Here is a 20298-nt window from a genome sequence, read left to right as displayed (position 1 = left end):
TCTTTGTGTGCAAAACTAACCGTTGAAAACTTAGAGCTCAAATATGGTATTTGTAGATGTCAGCAACCTCTAACATTTGCAGAGCTCGTGTTTGCATGTTATATTCATTAAGGCCATAATTTATTTTTGAAGTTCTAGTCAAAGTAAGAAAGTCCACAGCATTCGTAAAAGATATTTGTAAATGTCACCCACATTTGAAGAGCTATTGGAGTATATTTACTTAATTGAGGTTTCAAGGTTATATTCATGAAGATCATATCGTATAGTATTTATGATTTTTTTATAAAATCTTTTTTTTTATTAAAAGTTTGCAAACTTCTTACATCGTACCTCTATATACATGGCTCAAACTTCAGCAAGGTTGCATGTGCAAAGGGCAAAAATATCATAAAAATTTGAACAACAATAATTTTAGGCATGTCAAATTGTCAGGTATTTCAAAAAACACTCAAATTTGCAAGAACAGTACCGTCGTTTTTAAAAAATAAAACATAAGAATGTGATTAGGGATGGCAGTGGACCGGGGGAAAGCAAGCCCCCGCCTCACTCCATTGGGACCGGGGATGAAGGGCATGAAACAGGGATAAAGGCAGGAATGAAGGTTAAAATCCATCCCCATGCGGGGATGAAGGCGGGGATGGACTTATGCTTTCCCCCGCCCCACCCCATCCCCGTCATGATCCCCGCCTTGCCCCACCCCATCCCGAATCCTTCTAAAGGATGGCAATAGATCGAGGGAAAACGGGGCCCTGCCCCGCCTCATCCCCGTTTGGACCAGAGATGGAGGACATGAAATGGAGATGGATGCAAGGGTGGAGGTTAAAATCTACCCCCATGCAGAAGTGGAGGTTTGAATTTTGAGACGAGACAGGGGTGGAGACCTTGTCCCCCATCCCTGCCCCGGTCCATTGCCATCCCTAAATGTGATAGCGTTAAAAAGAGTCACCTATATAAAAATAAAAGGAAAAGTGTATTCAATAGAAATAATATATAAAAGTAGTTTTTTTCTGAAAATATAATAAATAAAACTATAAAAAGAAATTATATATAAAGACCAAATGGCACCATATTCGAGAAACCCGTACTGTGAATTGGACGGACTACGACACCTATATTCGTCTCTAGCTAAACATTCATGTTGTATTATAGTACACATACATGTGGGTGAGAGGGTGTTGTGTGTTCTCCCCGAAACACAAATTTGCGTGTTCCTGTGTGTACGGAGGAATATCTTGGGACCTGCGATAATTCATATGCCAATGTTGCCCACGATGACTTTATAATAAAATAACATATAAAAAAGGTAGATAAGCTTTTGACGGAAATGTCCTCCCGTAAGATAGATATGCGTTGGACGAAAATGTCCTCCCGCTCCCTGTATATAGATTTGCACATTTTGCCTTTGTTTTTAGCTTGTGCTACAACACATGGCCGCCTTCTCGTTCCTGCCTTGTGTTAGATAGAAAATGTTTCCTGGTTCGATCATTGGTGGGCGTCAAAAGGGGATTTGTCGGTCATCTCTTTTTACAGTCTTCTCTTTTTCTTCATTTTTGTACGGCAGTATGGAAAAAAGCAATGATGCACAAACATTTCAACAAGTACCATTAAAGCGTCGTGAGTACCTTTCTATGTCATCATGTTATTATTGAAGAATATATGTCATCGTGAGTGTCATTAAGGCATTGTTTTGTTATTGCAGGTAGATTATTTCATTTCAATGGTTGGAAACTTGAAGACATTTGTAAGACATTGGGACCTATTGACAAGAATACTTGGTTACAGATGTGAGCAAGGGCCTCTACCCCATCCGGTATTGTCCATTCACTCAGTATATGCAATGTAACACAAATTGCGATTGTAGTAACATGTATATCGATTTGTGAGATATTGTTTTGTTTGTAATATATTATGTTGAATTGTCATATATCGATTTGTAAGATATTATGTGTTTTCTAGTATCGATTTGTGAAATATTGTTTTGTTTGTTGATATCGATTTGTAATATTATGCTGAATTGTCGTATATCGATTTGTAAGCTATTATATGTTTTATAGTGACAATTTGTGAGATATTGTTTTGCTTGTTAATATCAATCTATAATATGTTATGTTGAATTACCGTATATCGATTTATAAGATATTATGTGTTTTCTATTGTCGAATTGTGAGATATTATTTTGTTTGTTAATATCGATTTGTAATATATTATGTTGAATCGTCGTATATTGATTTGTAAAATATTATGTGTTTTCTATTGTCGATTTGTGAGATATTGTTTTGTTTGTTAATATCGATTTGTAATATATTATGCTAAATTGTCGTATATCGATTTATAAGATATTATGTGTTTTCTACTATCGATTTGTGAGATATTATTTTGTTTGTTACTATCGATTTGTAATATATTATGTTGAATTGTCGTATATCGATTTGTTAGATATTAATTGTTTTCGAGTGTCGATTTGTTAGATATGGTGTTGTTTGTTAATATCGATTTGTAAGTTATTATGCTTAACTAATCAGTAGTCGTTGTTATATGCATCTTGAATAAATCATAGTAAACGTATGCGCTGGCTAACGCAAATTGGTATTTTGCACATGATAGTGTTGAGCATATCATCTAGTTGCAGTGAAGATGACGTATCTCAATCATTGGGAAGTCATGGAGCAACGGACATCCGTACTATCGACGCACCTAAAGAATTGAATATGTGCACTAATGATGCACATGATAAGAAGGGTGCAGGCATTGAATTCACTCTTGATTTGAATATTCCAGCATACGAAATGCAAGTTAATAATGAGGTAGACGATCATGACAGTGCATTTGACAAAGGTGCAGGCACCTCAAGTCTACATGATAGTACACTTGACTTTGTTCCCGTAGAGGGAATGCAGTTTAATAATAAGAAAGATGCATACAAATTTTACAATGATTATGCCTTAAAACTTGGCTTCAGTGTTAGAAGGTAGTTTTGGGCAAAAAATACACAGGGTGTCATGGTGAGAAAGGCATATGTTTGTTCTAAGCAAGGTTGGAAGAAGTCAAGTGAAAATCCAACAAGGAGCAAGCCAGATTCAAGATGCGGTTGTCCAGCGAGAATGGTGTTAAGAAGACTTCCGAATGGAAAATATGTAGTTCATACTTTAATCAATGATCATAACCATGAATTAGCCGCTTCATTTATGACTCCTATGTTAAGGTCACATCGTAAAGTAACTGAAGTGCATGCTGCAATTGCTGAAATAGCTAATACCGCCAGCATTGCACCAAGGAAGACATACAATTTATGTGCGTACATAGATGTTGGTCGCGAGAATATACCATTCACACCTATGGATCTAAGAAACCACTTGAGAAGGAAGAGGTCAGAAAACATGAAGAATTGAGAAATATGTTCTTTAGTTGATTACCTACAAAAAAATCAAACATTGACCTTGGTTTCTTTAGTGTAATGCAATTGGATGAAGATAGGTATGTTGTGAATATGTTTTGGGCAAATTCAAAGTCAAGAGTGGATTATGAATGCTTCAATGATGTGCTTATTTTTTAATGACAGTGAAGATTAATACGAAACAATGGCCATTTGCGCAGTTTGTCGGAGTGAACCATCACTCATGGAGTTGCATATTAGGCGACGCCTTTTTGTATGACCAGACCAAGGAAACCTTTGAGTGGTTGTTGAGAGTATTTACACAGGCAATGAATGGGAAGCACCCTGGAGTTGTACTTACAGATGGTGATCATGCAATTGCAACTACAGTGTCTCATATATGGCTATATGCACATCATCGCCTATGTTTGTGGCATATCTTTCAAAATGCAGCAAAGAACATAGGACACATTTTTAATCAGAAGATAGGGTTTGATAAAAAGTTTAGTCAGTGTGTACTTAAGAGCATAGACGAGGTCACCTTTATGTCTGATTGGGAGGAAATTATTCAGATGTACGACCTTGAAGGCTGTGTGGTTACAACATTTATATGCAGACAAAGAGAAGTGGGCATTGGCATATGGAAAATAATACTTTTGTGCAGGTATGATAAGCACACAAAGAGCTGAATTTATGCATGCCACACTAAAAAAAACATTGTATTCATGTTTAATAATGTTTTATTTTATGGAACAGTGTGAATTATTTGTAGACGGTCTTAAACAGAATAAGCTTGAACAAGATGTGAAATGCTTCAACACCCACCCTGTAACTTTGGGCATGAAAATATTAACATGACCTACCGATCTGTATACACTAACTGTATTTGAATGGACTACAAAGGAGGTTATACAGGTCATGAATTGCAACATAGAAGGACGTATGCAATATGGGAATATGCACAAATATTATGTTGTATGGGATGGCGAAGAGTATCCAAAAAGGCAAGAAGCACATGTTACGTACAATGTTGACAACAGAACAGTTGAATGTACGTGCAAGATATTTGAATTCAAAGGTATTTTATGTCATCATGCATTAAAGACACTTATTCAAGAGAATATACAAGAAATACCTAAGTCATATATAATGCGAAGATGGACGAGACAAGCAAAGATTGAACTGCTAGAGACAAATAAAGTTAGTCCATCTAGTGTTGATGAGAAGTGTCAGATAGCCTCCTGTTACCAACAACTATGTAGGTCACTTATGCATGTTGTAGATTTGACATCGAAAAGCGAAGAAGCCTATGTATGTATGAGAAATGTGTCAAGAGAATTACTTGAAAAAGTACAGATAATTTATCATGAGTTTGTTGCAGCTCGTGAAGACCAATCTAAAAAAACGGGATCGAACAATGTAAGTAAAAATCATGCTTCCCCTGACCCTTGTGAGAAGTTGTGCCAAAGTGTAAACATCATCTTCAATAAGTCAGGAGTAAACGTTGTAGATTATGATAGAAATATTCACCTAGCGAAGGGTATCAAAAAGAAATCGGCCTCTGATCGCAGTCGTCAGAGGACAAAAGGTGCACTGGAATTGGTTGGCAATAAAATGTTTAAGAAACAACCAACTCCTTCGCATGAACAGGTATGTAATACAGTATATTGCTTCCCATGTAAATTGTATTATATGCAACCTATCAATATCTTACTTGTGTAATTTCCAACATACAGCAATACCATATAGACGTGCACTGCAATGTTGGAACCTGCAATCCACCCGACTTGTTTAAGTGGAACGATGGCATGAGTATGACAAGTCTTTTGGTATGTAAAAATTTTGGGAGGATGTTAGCATTTCTTGTTGAACTTAATGTAGTGTCTGATATTGTTCTGTTTCATGACAGGCTCTGTTCAATTCAAAAGCGAGTAACCCAACATAGGAATCGCGTGTGGATTCTTCAACTTCAAAGTAGTTGTAGCATTTAACTTTTATATCTTACAAATCGTTGTGGTTTTAGCATTCTATAATTCTTTATTGTAGTTCTATAATTCTTTGTTATAAATCGATAATTCTTTGTTGTAAATAGATAATTCTATATTGTAATGTTATAATTCTTTGTTGTAATTCTATAATAGAAATCATACTACAAATATCATAAAAATCGACACTAGAAAACACATAATATCTTACAAATCGCAAAAAGGATTAGGGATGTATGTGGTGTACAAAGACTTGTAATGTTCACCCTTCGTCAATAAAAAACCAATAAGCGATTAGAGACGTGTATTGTTCATAAATCGTTGTGATGGTCACCCTACGTGAATGAAAATCGCAAAAGGGATTAGTGATGTATGTGGTGAACAAAGGCTTGTAATGTTCACCCTTCGTTGACATAGACATACCCCGTAAAAGCGATTAAGAAATATCGTTGACATAGACATAGCTCGTAAAAGCAAATCGCGATAGCATGTATCTTTCATACGTCATTGTGTAAATCTCGATGGTACGTGTCATTCAATTAGACAAAGCTCATTGTCTAAAAGACAGACGTCATTGTGTAAATTGCAATGGTATAACGATTTACACAATGACGTCTATGTCGACCACATCTGAATAAAAATTACACTGTGTATGAGTACAAATCACGATAAAATTACACAGACAATGTTTGTGCAAATCGTTTTAGACTTTTATCAATCATTATGTATATAGCAATAGGAACACAACTCGTAAAAGCAAATTAGTGGCATTTTTACGCTACAAAATGCTAAATGCTTGTTTGATTTTTATTTTTGAACACCTATCATTACAACGATTTGTTTAGTGGCATTTATGTGCTACACTTATACATAAATCGATGTTAACAAAAACATTATATCTCACAAATCGATACTAGAAAATACATATAATCTTACAAATCAATATACAACAATTCAGCATAACATATTACAAATCGGTATACAGCGTTTTAGCATAATGTCTTACAAATCGATATACGGCAATTCAACATAATATATTACAAATCGATATTAACAACCAAAAAAATATATCAGTAATCGACACTAGAAAACACATAATATCTTACAAATCATTATACGGCAATTCAGCATAATTTATTATAAATCGATATTAACAAAACAATATCTCACAAAAATCGATATAATATCTTAAATTATTGCGATTTGGGCGATTGAGGTGGCGATTTGTGTATTCAACACACGTTTGCCAGGTTCGTAATTTTGGTTTATGGATCAATGTGAATTTTGTATATAGTCTTACAAAAATTTGTTATAAATGTCTACATAAAAAAAATGGAAATTGAAAGTTGAACCAAAAATTGCTATCTCTCTCTCAGCAGTAGAATGTAACCCTATTCACGTTATCCTTGAGAACATGTAGACGTTTAAAATGACTTCCTCTTACTTCTGGGGACCTCGCATCCTTCATAGCTTTCTAGGTAATCTTGTAGTCTCGGTTTTTGCATCTTCCTCAACTAGAAAATCCTTCAATTCTTTGTATAGTTCTTTGCGGAATCCAGGTATATCATCCTGAAAAAAAATCAGAAATGAGAACAATATAAAAATATAGTCATCAATAATATAGGTTAATAAAATATGTTTAAGTGTACAACATACAACGGTGAATTCTGGTGCAGAGTAATCGCTATCGCAGTAATCGCTATACATAATAATCGCTATATAGAGTAATCGTTATACATAGTAATCGCTACACATAGTAATCGTTATACATAATAATACCTACAACAGTACATCGTGACATACAGTAGCGTTTAACGTACCTTGGTCACACTTTTCTTCTCTTCATCCCCTTCCTTCTTCTGCTTTTATACTTCTTCCTTCTTTTTGTCCTTCGTGACCATCATATGCTTTTTCCTTTCTTTTTTCTTCTCTTCCTCGTCCTCTTTCTCCTTCCTTTGTTTTTCCTTCTCTTCCTCATCCTCCTTCTCCTTTCTTTGTTTTTCCTTCTCTTTCTCGTCCTTCTTTTCATTTCTTTGCCTTTCCTTCTCTTCCTCGTCCTCCTTCTCTTTCCTTTGTTTTTCCTTTGTCTTTCCTTCTCTTTCTTTTGCCTTTCATTTTCTTTTTCATCCTGATACTTTTTCCTTTGTCTTTCCTCTTCCATCTTCATCATTTAGCTTTCCTTCTCTTCCTCCTCCTTCTTCTTCTTCAATTGTCATTCCCTCTCTTCATTCTTTTTTTTTCTCTCCTTCTCCTCCTTATTTTTTTTTTTTGCCTTTTCCACTCCTCTGCCTCCTTCATTTGCCTTATCCTCCTTTGCTTTTCAAAAAATTCTTGCTTCATTAGTTTCATTTTCTCCTTCGCCTTCTTCAACTGCCTTTCCTTCTCCTCTTTCTCCTTCTGCTTCTTCCTTTGTCTTTTCTTCTCTTTCTCGTCCTCCTTCTTCTTCTTTTGTTTTTCCATCTCCTCCTCATTCTCCTTCCTTTGCTTTTCCCTCTCCTCCTCCTTCTCCTCCTTCTTTTGTTTTTGCTTCTCCTCCTTCTCCTTATTCTTCCTTTGCTTTTCCCTCTCCTCCTCCTCCTCTTTCTTTTTTTGCCTTCACTTTTCTTCCTCCTCCTCTTTATTATTCCTTTGCTTTCCCCTATCCTCCACTTCCTCCTTTCTTTGCCTTGGTTTCCTTTGCTTTTTTTCATTATCCTCCTCCTTCCTTTCATTTTGCTTGTCTTCGTCGTCCTTCTTCTTTTTTCATCATTGGGTTATCATCTTCAATATCTGACGGATTAGGCTTCGATCTATACTTTACCAGCAATTACTCTATTTCTTTATCATTCTCAATCTTTATTATTCTGTAGTACGTGAAAGTGCAGTAGGATAGAGGCAACGAGCACTAAAGGGGGGTGAATAGTGCTTTTAAATATCGTCTTCAAAATTTTGATGAATTTTGCAAAACGCAAAGCAATCACACAAAGAACACAATAATTTATCCTGGTTCGGTCTTTCCTGACCTACATCCAGTCCCCAAGCAAAACCAGCTTTAGATTTCCACTATCAATCTTGTGTAACTACAAGATCATACAGACCAAATCCGGTCTCACTTTCAGTAACACACCTACTGAAAGCAAACAACTCCTTTAAACCAAGGAGTCCTTCCTTTTACAGAAAAAAGAAATAAGTAACAACTTACAAAACAACGTATGAGCCCTTCTTATAAATGCAAATGAGATACAATTGGCTTTTGATGTTGTTGGAATACTCTACTCACGAATTCACTGTCTCTCAAAGGAATTTGAGTGAAAAAAAGAAGTGAAAAATATCAAGTGAGTGAGAAAATGAATATGAGTGAAAAGCAAAGAGTAATTCAATGTAATTCGATTGGATTGCTGTGCTTTTGAGTGTAAAATGCACTCTATAGTTGAAAGATTTCATACGTTGAGGGTATAAAAAGGTATCAAAACAATCCATTTTGAACAATCAAAACGTTTGAAAAATGAAAAGACACATTTTTTAAAAGTTTCAGGAAAAATGGCAAAATTAGTCGACTGGAACAGTAGTTAGTCGACTGATAATTAGCTATTAGTAGACTGACAGTTATCGTCGGTCGACTGATCTGTTTATCAAGCTGTTTGAAAATCTGAAGTTTTGAAACTTAGTCGACTAGAGAAAAAGTTAGTCGACTGGTAATATCATCAGTAGACTGAAAAACCTTTCAGTCGACTGCTGCTAAATTTTTTTGAAAATACATGTTCTGTTCGGTCGACTGATAAAATCATTAGTCGACTGCTGCTAAATTTCCAAAAAATAAACATTGTGTTTGGTCGACTGATAAAACCTTCGGTCGACTAATTTGAAAAAAATGACATTTTGTTTAGAAAATTTGGCGTGAAAGGATTAGTCGACTGGTGAGTCTATTGGTCGACTAATAAACACGAAAAATTAAATAAAGAGTTTTCTAAAAAGATTTTCATGAAGGGTTCTTTTAAAAAAGTTTTTCTAAAGACTTTTTAGGTGAAATGCAACCGAAATATGCACTCTAAGTAAGACTCTTACAAGAATCTAAGACTTTTAATGAATTTAACATTTGCACACTAGTCTTCAAAGATCCTTCATCGAATTCTTCAATGCTTATCATCTTTCTTCATTGCCTTAGTTGAAATGCAGTTGATTCACTTGTTCATCATCAAAACCTTGTACTTAAAGTATCATGTACGACTTCATTGTCATAACAATACGCTTTTACTTGCTCATACAAAGCATACTCTTGGACGATTATGTCAAGAGTTTGCCCCACTGATGATGAAGTGTTTCTTCTCTTAGGAATGTAAGCCATTGGAAATCTGCACAACACAAAAACTTACCGAGACGGCAAAGGGTGCTTCGACGAAAGAAGATGAAGTGTTAGAATTTTTGTGGAACGTTTAGGGGGAAATATTGCAAAGAACTCTTTTTATAGCCAAGGAGTTTAATGCTTATGGACCCGCCAAAGATATTTTGTCAGTTCATGTTTTTGGTGGTTCACGTCTTATAATAAAAGATTTTATAATGACGTCGTTGTCGGCCACAAAGATCTGCCTTTGTTGCAAAAATATTGTCATAGTATAACGCAATTGGATATTCAAATATCATACAAATCGATATGAAAATTATTGTTGATAGCTTATAAATCGATATTAAGAATAAAACAATATCTTAAATCCATATTAAGAATCAACATAGACATCAATATTAAGATTCAGAACAATATCTTAAATCGATTTGAAAATTCGTATTGATATCTTAAACATATTATGCTGAATTGTCGTATCGTTGATTAATATATTATGCGATATGCATATCGATGTGTAAGATATTAGGTATTTTTTAGTATCGATTTTTAAGATGTTATACCATGCATTGTCATATCGCGACCTACACAATGACATCTATGTCTGCCACAACTAAATGAAAATCACTATTGGCATGAATACAAATCGCGATACAATTGCACGAACAAATCGTTGTCTCAACTAGCCTTCAAATTTACACCTCATTTAGGGTTTAGGTATAATGTTTAGGATTTGGGTTTAGGGTTTAGGGCTTAGTAAGATATGACACAATTTGTAAATCCCTTTCTTTATCATTCTCAATCCTCATTATATAATCATAAATCATTGTTGCTTTAAATGTATAAATCATAAATCATTAAATATATAAACCATTGTTGCTTTAAATATATAAACGATTTGTACGTATAAAGACTATGAACTATCGCGATTTGCTTTTAAGAGCTTTGTCTAAGCAAACGATACGTTCCATCGCAATTTACAAAATGACTGATTCATAAATGGTAGAAAGAAAACTAAACAAATTGTGATTTGCTTTTACGAGCAATGTCTATATGAACGATATGTCCTACCGTGATTTACACACTGACTGGCTTATAAAAGAAGAAAAAGAAAAACAATAAACAAATTGATACGATATTTATACTTAGTAAACTATAAATCTTGACTTAGTAGCAAATCGATATCATTGTACGATAATTGATATAGCGATTTGCTTGATATCGATTGTCCTTTCGCGAATTAATTTTATGAGCTTTGTATATGTGAACAACATGTCCTACCGCGATTTATACAATGACTGATTCATAAAAGGCGAAAAGAAAAATACAATAAACAAATCGACATGATGTTTAGGCATAGTAAACTATAAATCGAGTTAACTTCAACGATACATTACAACCACATTCATTACAAAATATATGAGTGTTGCACATTCTTTACTTCTCATGCAAATATCCTTAGCTGAACATTCTTTGCTTTTAGAGTGTTGCACATTCTTTGTTTTCAGAGATCCTCCAATGTTATCACTCCTAGCACAGAGTTTATATTCCAGCTAGCAAGAGCTCTAGAGAGATATATATTCGATCAGCACATAGAATCGCTTTGCAGCAGAAAATGAGCGTACTCTTGAGAATATGCTTCACAAACTTCAGCTCAGGCACTCACCGCTAGAATGAACTGATTCTATGTGCATATTTGTCATGAAGTATATCGAAGGTAGGCAGATATTTTTCCAACTACGAATTATGGTTTGCGAACAATGAAGGTTTCGGTAGTAGGAATAGATCAAATAGATGAACATCAACATCACCCCTGTCTATCATGCAGAATATTTGTGCTTGCTTTGGTATGACGACAATGATTGAAGATGATTATGGTCATTATATTCTGCGTAAGCTTCAATATACTTCGCGACAAATATGACAGTCGTATGTGTCATGAATATATTGATGTATACACAAAAGATAATAACCATAATCATCATCGAAGATTATACAGATCTTTTCTTACGACGTGAAACAACTACATTATCAGCATCAAAACCCATCTATCAAGCACAGGTAGAAGGAACACAGAAGAACAAAGAATAAAGAAAAATACATGGGAGAAGAAGAAGAAGAAGAAGAAGGTGGAGGAGAAAAAAGAAGAAGAAGTTGCGCTGCCGCAAAAAAGAGGATAAATAGATTAGGGTTCTAGACATGGACAACGAGTCAGGTCGGGTAGGGTTTTACATAGATTAGAGTTTTACACAGATCTATATTAGGGTTTTACATAGAACAGGATTTTACGCACGTGTACACAAATCGACACGATGTTTAGACTTAGTAAAGTACAAATCGATTTACAACTTGATAACTATTAAAAAGTTGTAAATCGTTATCACTGTTATATAGATGAAATGTTCTATCACGATCTGTACAACAACAGACATTAAGTTAAAGTTGCAAATTGTTATCACTGTTTTATAGAAGAACTGTTCTATCAAGATCTGTACAGCAACAAACATTACGTTAAAGTTGAAAATCATTATCACTGTTTTATAGAAGAAGTGTTCTATCAAGATCTGTACAGCAACTGGCCTAAATCGAAAATGATTTATCCTATTGCGATTTGCGTTTACGAGCTTTGTCTATGTGAACAATATCCTATAGCGATTTTATTTTACGAGTGTTTTCTACATGAACGATATGTCGTATCACGATGTACCTAATGACTGATTCATAAAAGGCGAAAATGAAATAGCTGTAAACAAATCGACACAATGTTTAGACTTACTAAAGAACAAATCGATACGATGTTTAGGGTTTAGGATTTAGGGTTTAGGGTTTTGGGGTTCAGAGTTATGGTCTAGGTTTTAGGGTTTAGGGTTTAAGGTTAAGGGTTTAGTAATTTATTAAGGGTTTAGGTTTTAGCATTAGGGTTTAGTAAGATATTAAGGGTTTAGGGTTTAAGTTTAGGGTTTAGGGTTAGGGTTTAGGGTTAGGGTTTAGGGTTTAGGATTTAGGTTTAGGGTTTAGGTTAAGGTATAGTAACAAATTGACACGACGTTTGGACTTAGTAAAGTACAAATTGATTTACAACTTTATAACTATCATGATTTTCTTTTACGAGCATTTTCTATGTAAACGATATGTCGTATAGCAATTTACTTGATACCGATTCATAAAAGGCGGAAAGAAAAAACAATAAACAAATCAACACGATGTTTAGACTTACTAAAGAATAAATTGACACGATGTTTAGGGTTTGGGGTTTAGGATCTAGGGTTTAGGATTTCGGGTTTCGGGTTTATGGTTTATGTTGTAGGGATTGGGGTTTAGGGTTTAGGGTTTAGGGTTTAGGGTTTAGGGTTAGGGTTTAGGGTTTAGGGTTTAAGGCATAGGGTTTAGTAATATATTAAGGGTTTAGTGTTTTCCGTTAGGGTTTAGTAAGATATTTAGGGTTTAGGGTTAGGGTTTAGGTTTAGGTTTAGGGTTTAGGGTTTAAGTTTAGTGTTTAGGTTTAGGGTTTAAGGTTTATGGTGAGGGTATAGGGTTTAGGTTTAGGGTTAGATATTTGTAGTATGTAATTGAAACCTGTGCGTGAGGAGTAACAATTGTAGCGACATAAGGTGGCCATTTGCATGTTCAAATCATTGCTCGTTTAGGGTTAGTATAAATCACTATTGCATCAAACATATAAATCGTTCCTACTTTAAACGTACAAATCACTGCTTCAAACTTACAAATCGATGTAGAAATTGCACCCTTCATAAGTACATATCGTTGTAGTGTTTGGGCTTCAACAGTAAACCTCGTTGTATGATTTAGCAAACTTATAAATCTTGGTAACTTTATATATTATAAATCGCTATTGCGTTAAATGTATAAATCGTTGTTGCTTTAAATGTATAAATCATAAATTATAAATCGTGTCGATTTGACTTTGTTACCAAAATATGTGTCATTTATTTATAAAAGAAACATCGTTTCACATCCCGCTCGTTGTCAAAAATTGATATGCCTTTGAGATTTGTATTCTGGTTGACGATTTATGAGATTTATGCAATGACGTCTATGTCGGCCACAACGATTTGCCTTTGTATAGAAAATATTAGAATAGTATAACACAAATCACGGTTGTAGTAATATACTATCGATTTGAGAGATATTGTTTTATTTGTTAATATCGATTTGTAAGCTATTATGCTTACGTTTATCGTATCTATTTATAATATGAATAAGCGATTATGTTGAATTATCGTATCGATTTGTAGTATATTATGCGATATGTATATCGATTTGTGTGTTTAAATTATTGCTCATTTAGCAATTTCTATCAAAATCACTACACATTATTTGAAGTATGAATCATTGTAAATAGATATTATTGCTTGCTAGTGTCAATTATTACGATATTTGTCGTATGAATCACGTCAAAACATGCTAATACTATAAATTGTTATTTTTATTGGCATGGTAAATAATAACTCGAAGATCATTACAAATAACATTGAATGTTGAACAAAGTTTACAAAGTTTGTATACTAAGTTAATAAACTCCAATTTATTACACTCCTCACGAGTGATACCTTATCATGCTTTCAATCACCTTATCATGCTTTGTCATGCTTCCAACCACCTTTCCTTTAGCAGGGTCAACCCATTCTTTGTAAAGATCTTCAATTATTTCTCTTCGATGAGTATGTATAACCATTACGAATGAGCTTGTTTACTTGCAAAGGATATGTGGGATCTGACCCCTGATACAGAGTTGTTAGAACTTCTGCAAAAGAACATAGAGCTACCAGCTGCAGAGTATACTTTTGAATATGCTCTTGTTGATTTAATATCTGATAGATCCTCAGCTGCACGACAAAGGGTGGTCCAACAACAGACGACGGCAAAGGGTGCTCCTGCAACAGCAGACGACGGCAAATGGTGCTCCTCCGGAGGTGTAAGGGTGATCCGGAATGGAGAGGGCGACATATTTCGAGGTTGAGACTCTTCAAGTAGAGGTGTTTATTGCTTAGGGCGAAAACAAAAGGTTATCCTCCATTTTCTTGTTGGAGGACATTTTGGTACATTACTCAAAACATCGTTTCATGGCGCTAATGGCGGGAAAGGATACTTAAGTCTTTACAAACTCACCAGACTTCGATGCTAAGTGATGCAGACATACACGGGGAAACGAGCCCCACGTGCTTACATACATAGCGCTCATTCAGACCCGAGAACACGCACCTACGTGTTCCGAGGGGGAACATATAACCTGCTTCGCATGTGGGTTGGATATGAGTCGGGTCTTGATTTATTCCTATTCATACCCAGAATTTTTTATTCCTTAGTATCATGAATGATGTAGGTAAGTATTCACGTGGTTGCAAATGGTGGCAGTGTTGCATGCCCACTTGGTTAGTAAGGGAATGATAGCTGGGGTGTCAAGGGGTCGGATCTGGTTCAGATTCAAGTGAGTCTGAACCTGGATCTGTCTTTGAGGGCTGGTATCTGAACAAGACCATTTCATACTTGAAAAAAATAATGTTTTTTTTGTCTTTTTATATTAAAAATTCATGGGTCTTAATTGGAACTCGGGTACCGGGCACTGATATGAAATTTCACAAACCTTACCCGGCTCCATGTACTAATCTGGACCCTTTGGGTCCAACTGAGTTTTTTAATTGGACCTCCTTTTTATCATCAAACCCTAACACTATAGGGTTTGGTACCGGTGGGATCTTGGTCAAATCTGACCCATTGACACCGTTAAATGGTAGGGCCATCACTCATCAATGGTTGGATCTGAATCCAAACCCAACCAGATATGGATCATCATGTCAATTATGCAAACGATTTGGATTTCCATCTATGGTTTTAGGTCTGTACCAATCATGAATATGTGAATGAAAACCACTACATGTTGGATCTTGCATTACTCCATTCGTTATTAGGTCGTAAACGAAAAAAAAAAACAGTTTGTAAATCGACTCACTAATTGGCAATGAGACCAAAACTTGGAATTCACAAAATCGGTTTTGGAGAAAACTTGAGAGACAATGAGACCAAAAATGATGATAGATATGAATTTCTTGCAAAAAATTGCGATAAATATGAATTTCTCATGAGAAATATGAATTTCTCACAAAAAAATCACAATAAATTCACTCAACGATGAAAACGTTCTTAATTTTGCGAGAAATTGGATTTCTTGCTAAATTTTCGTTTGTGACAAAATATCGCAAAAATCTGGTGAGAAATTGAAAATCTCGCAAAAAATCGCGAGCTATATATGTTGCCTTTTCCTTTTTTCTTTTTTAACAAAAGGCGCCCAAAGCCCCAAAACCAATGTTGTCAGTATCGGGATCGGGCCTGTATCGTTTGTCCAATGATTCAGGTGAATCGTTCTGAATCGGCTAAGAAATAATTAAAAATATTACGCGTCAATCAGAACGTGACATATGTTAAAGTCATTAAAATAATATTTAAAATTTAATTTTAAACTCTTTGTTACATTTATTAAAAATTAACCGATTCAAGTCAGTATCGTATCGATTTTCTAGCGATACAGTACGTATGGGCCGATTCAGGCCGATACGCACCGATACTGACAACACTGCCCAAAACCCCTCTCCCCCTGTTGCCTTTTCCCATTTCATTGCCTACTTGTCTCTCATTTTTTGCCTCTCAGAACCGGAGAACCCTAGCCCCATTGGAGGTCCGATTGCCGGGTGAAGGGGCATCGACAGCGATCCAGCGGTGCGGTGGCGGGTGAGTTGGTGATTGAGGCATCGTCAGCACTCAGCGATGCAGTGAGTCTCTCTCTCTCTCTCTCTCTCTCTCTCTCTCTCTCTCTCTCTCTCTCTCTCTCTCTCTCTCTCTCTCTCTTGGCGGTGGCGGTGGCGGTGGCGGTGAATGCTGGTGTTGGTGGTGGAGGTCTGGGTGATGGAGCAGATTTTTGTTTTTTTGTTTGGTCTGGGCGATGGAGCAAGAGTTGGTGTTGGAGTTGGGATTGGTGGAAGAGATGGGTGTGAGTTTGACGGATGAAGATATCGATTTTTACTAAAAAGTTACTTATTATACGGATTTCTAGTGAAAACCAGGTTCACAAATTCACTGTCACGTTTATTTTCTTAAATAAATTTTTCAAGAAAAAAATGTACAGCGTTATTTTCCCGAGTGCAGGGAAAGGGGAAAAAAGAAGGTTCTTTTAAGACAAACGCTTATATAACGTGAAACTTTTCAAAAATGCTTTGGTTATTTTTCCAAGTTCTGCTTTCTCAAAACCATTTCATTCCTTGTTCTTCACCAAATGGATACTGCCAACCATTTTTGCGCATTCCCATACTGCGAGTGCTTAGTCGGGGCAGCATCCCTCTAACACCCACTTGAGAATTTGGAGAGAGAGAGAGAGAAGGAGAATGTGTATCCAGCAACAGCAACGCTTGTCTTCCCTCTTGCACCACTGTGCTGCCATCACCAAAGACTTGAGACGAGCGACCCCGCTTCACACCCTCATTATCAAGATCGGTCTTCACCGGGACCTCGTCCTCTCCAACCATCTCCTCAATTGCTACTGCAAATGCGGGGTCCCCGCTGCTGCCCACAAAGTGTTTGGCGAAATGTCTCACAGGAATATCGTCTCGTGGTCTGCCCTGATATCTGGCTACGGTCAATTTGGTTATCCGCTTGAGGCCATTAAACACTACGCCTGCCTGCACCGTACGTACCCCAGCATCTGCCCCAATGAGTATGTCTATGCTAGTGTTCTCAGCTCATGCACTGCTCTTTCAGATGAGGCTTTAGGCAAGCAAGTGCATGCCGATGCCATAAAGTCCGGCTTTGAATCCATAGTCTTTGTTGCCAATGCCCTCATCACCATGTACATGAATTTCCACATTTGTGTGGATGCATGCAGAGTTTTTTATTTGATTGGTGATTGTCGGAACTCGGTCTCATGGAATTCCTTGATTACTGGATTCGCAGACAACATGGAAGGTGAAAAGGGTTTAGAGATGCTGAAGATCATGCATTCACTAGGATTTGTTCTTGACCGTTTCACGTTTATGGCTGCACTAACCATATGCAGCTTCCTTCATGTACTGCAATGTGGAAAGCAATTGCACTGCATGACAATCAAGCATGACCTGGACTCTGCCGCTCTTGTGGGAAATGTTATTGTCACCATGTACTCTAGGTGCGATTGCATTGACGAAGCCGAGGAAGCTTTCCGCTGTATCATGGACAAAGACATAATCTCATGGAATACCATCATCTCAGCTTGCTCACATTGTTCCTGTCATGACAAAGCCTTGGATTTTTTCGCGAAAATGGCCACACCGGATGACTTCACCTTAGCTAGCGCTCTTGCTTCATGTGCTGGCCTTGCCTCCATTCATAAAGGGCGCCAGATACATGCACGCCTCATCCGGACAAGGTTTGGATGTGTAGATGTTGGTGTAGGGAATGCACTTATAAATATGTATGCCAAATGTGGCAGTGTATCATGTGCTTGTGCAGTCTTCAATACAATGTCAGATCACAACCTCCTGTCATGGAATTCTATGATCGCAGGTTTTTCTTGCAATGGACATGGGCATGAAGCTATCAAGATGTTTGAACGGATGGGTGCAGAAGGGGTGTTGCCGGACTCTATTACCTTCATTGGATTATTATCTGCTTGTGATCATGTTGGTTTGCTTAAGCAAGGAAGGGATTTATTTGATTCAATGCAGAGAGATTATGGAATAGAGCCTGGTGTCGAACATGTCGCATGCTTGATCAATCTATTGGGAAGAGCTGGAATGTTATCCCAAGCGGAAGCTTATGCGGAGAACTTCAATGATGCCATTCTGTGGGGAAGCTTGTTATCTGCTTGTCGTTTGCATGGGGATGTAGAACTTGGGAAAAGGTCTGCCAGAAGGATTCTGGAAATCCGTCAAACTTCTTCTTCTTCACCGTATGTCTTATTGTCAAACATGTGTGCTGCTGATGGGAGGTGGGAAGGTGTAGCAGAGGCAAGGAAGATGATGAAGGAAAGGGGCCTAAAAAAAGAGGTTGGTTGTAGTTGGATTGAAATCATGGGAGTTGTTGAAAGATTCTCTGTTTGTGATCTCTCTCACTCAAGGATCAATGAAATACTAACAGTACTGATGAGTTTAAGTTGGGGCCTGAAATCATCAGAGATTTGAGGTGCTTGAGATCAACACTAGTTATGAGTGACACTTGATACTGGTTGTGGTTGCAAATGAAGCACCCAGAGTGTGATGGCCTCAGCGGGACTGAACATGATCTACTGTCCTGTCTTCTCCATAAAATGATATATTTACTTCTGAAGCTACCTAACAGCATTCGTGTGAAGGTATTACTAGGTGTAGATCTCTCTCTCTCTCTCTCTCTCTCTCTCTCTCTATATATATATATATATATATATATATATATATATATATATATATATATATATATATACACACACACACACACACACACACACACACACACACACACACACACACACACACAGTTTCACATCCAGTCCCTTTAGGTGTATATAAAATAATTGAGTTTTAAAGATATACAAACTTGATCGATGCCAGTTGTTTGATAAATTATGGGAAGAGGTATTAAGGGCTATTAATTGACATGGGAATTGAATCCAATAAGATTGCCTATATACTTGCTAAATATAATATGGTCAATGAGACATTTGCCTGTTTGAAAAAACTAAAAGATTCAAAACATTCATTTAAGTATGAAAAAACATGGAACTAGGTTTCATTTAGGTTAGAGATGTTAAGTGTGTGTGTGTGTGTGAACCGAAATACCTATAAGGGGTATTTTGGTCATTTCATATTGTACTAGTGGTCAGCCCATTAGGGGCTGACTTTGTTCTTTTTATTTTTATTGTTTTTAGATTTTATTTTTTGTATTTTGTCATTAGAAGGTGATGGGACAGCTCCAATTAGCGGTTGGAGTTGCATGTGATCGTTGGGCTGCCCCCAATCCCCTTCTCTTATTATAAATAGGGGTTCTCCCCTTGTGTATTCTTGAGGCTTTGTCAAGCACTTTGTAATACAAAGCATTTTTTTTACTCTCTTTGCCCTTGTGTGGGTGGTGTGGATTGATCCATAAGTGGTTATTGTGGGTTGGTTGTGTGTTCTTGTATTTGTTCTCTTAAGCCCATAAGAGGCTCTTGTTTGCTTTTTATCTTGTTTCATTACAAGAGAAATTGAACAAACTAGATGAGGCATATCAATTATTTCTTAGCCTGAATACCTGAATGAGGTTACTAATATACAATGAACTCCATAATTGACATGTTCTAAAAGATTGGAAAAGGAGGTTGAATTCAGTTCCTGACCCTGGGAAGGTGTCCTATTAAACCTTGACAGCAAATTATGCACTAATTAGTACTTAAACAGCAAATAGTGTAGTAAGCAACTGGTTTAAATACTTAATATTGAGCATTTCAACAAATAAAATAGTAGATATTATAAGCAAAAATATATTGGCATGGTAATTGTTGTTATAGGCAAACTTTGTCGATACAACATGTCTATCCCACTCGCCTCTCCAGTTCAGGACACACGCTCTCAACATGTCCTCCAAAGTTTGGATCGTCCATTCTAACTATCCGCCTGTTTGAG

At 36.4% G+C, this 20298-nt stretch overlaps 1 protein-coding gene across 1 annotated transcript; it reads left to right on the top strand.

Moving 5' to 3' along the window:
* Positions 1-17073: 17073 nt before the first annotated feature.
* On the top strand, positions 17074-18843 carry LOC149845703 (pentatricopeptide repeat-containing protein At2g33680-like). Its single transcript, XM_089989066.1, has one exon. The coding sequence runs from the start codon at positions 17074-17076 to the stop codon at positions 18841-18843; it is 1770 nt and encodes a 589-aa protein (XP_089845192.1).
* Positions 18844-20298: the final 1455 nt, after the last annotated feature.

The sequence above is a fragment of the Nuphar pumila genome, chromosome 2 (genome assembly GCF_984573655.1).
Source record: "Nuphar pumila chromosome 2, dmNupPumi1.hap1.1, whole genome shotgun sequence".
Classification (NCBI taxonomy): Eukaryota; Viridiplantae; Streptophyta; class Magnoliopsida; order Nymphaeales; family Nymphaeaceae; genus Nuphar; species Nuphar pumila.
This window is presented reverse-complemented; position numbering and strand designations above follow the sequence as displayed.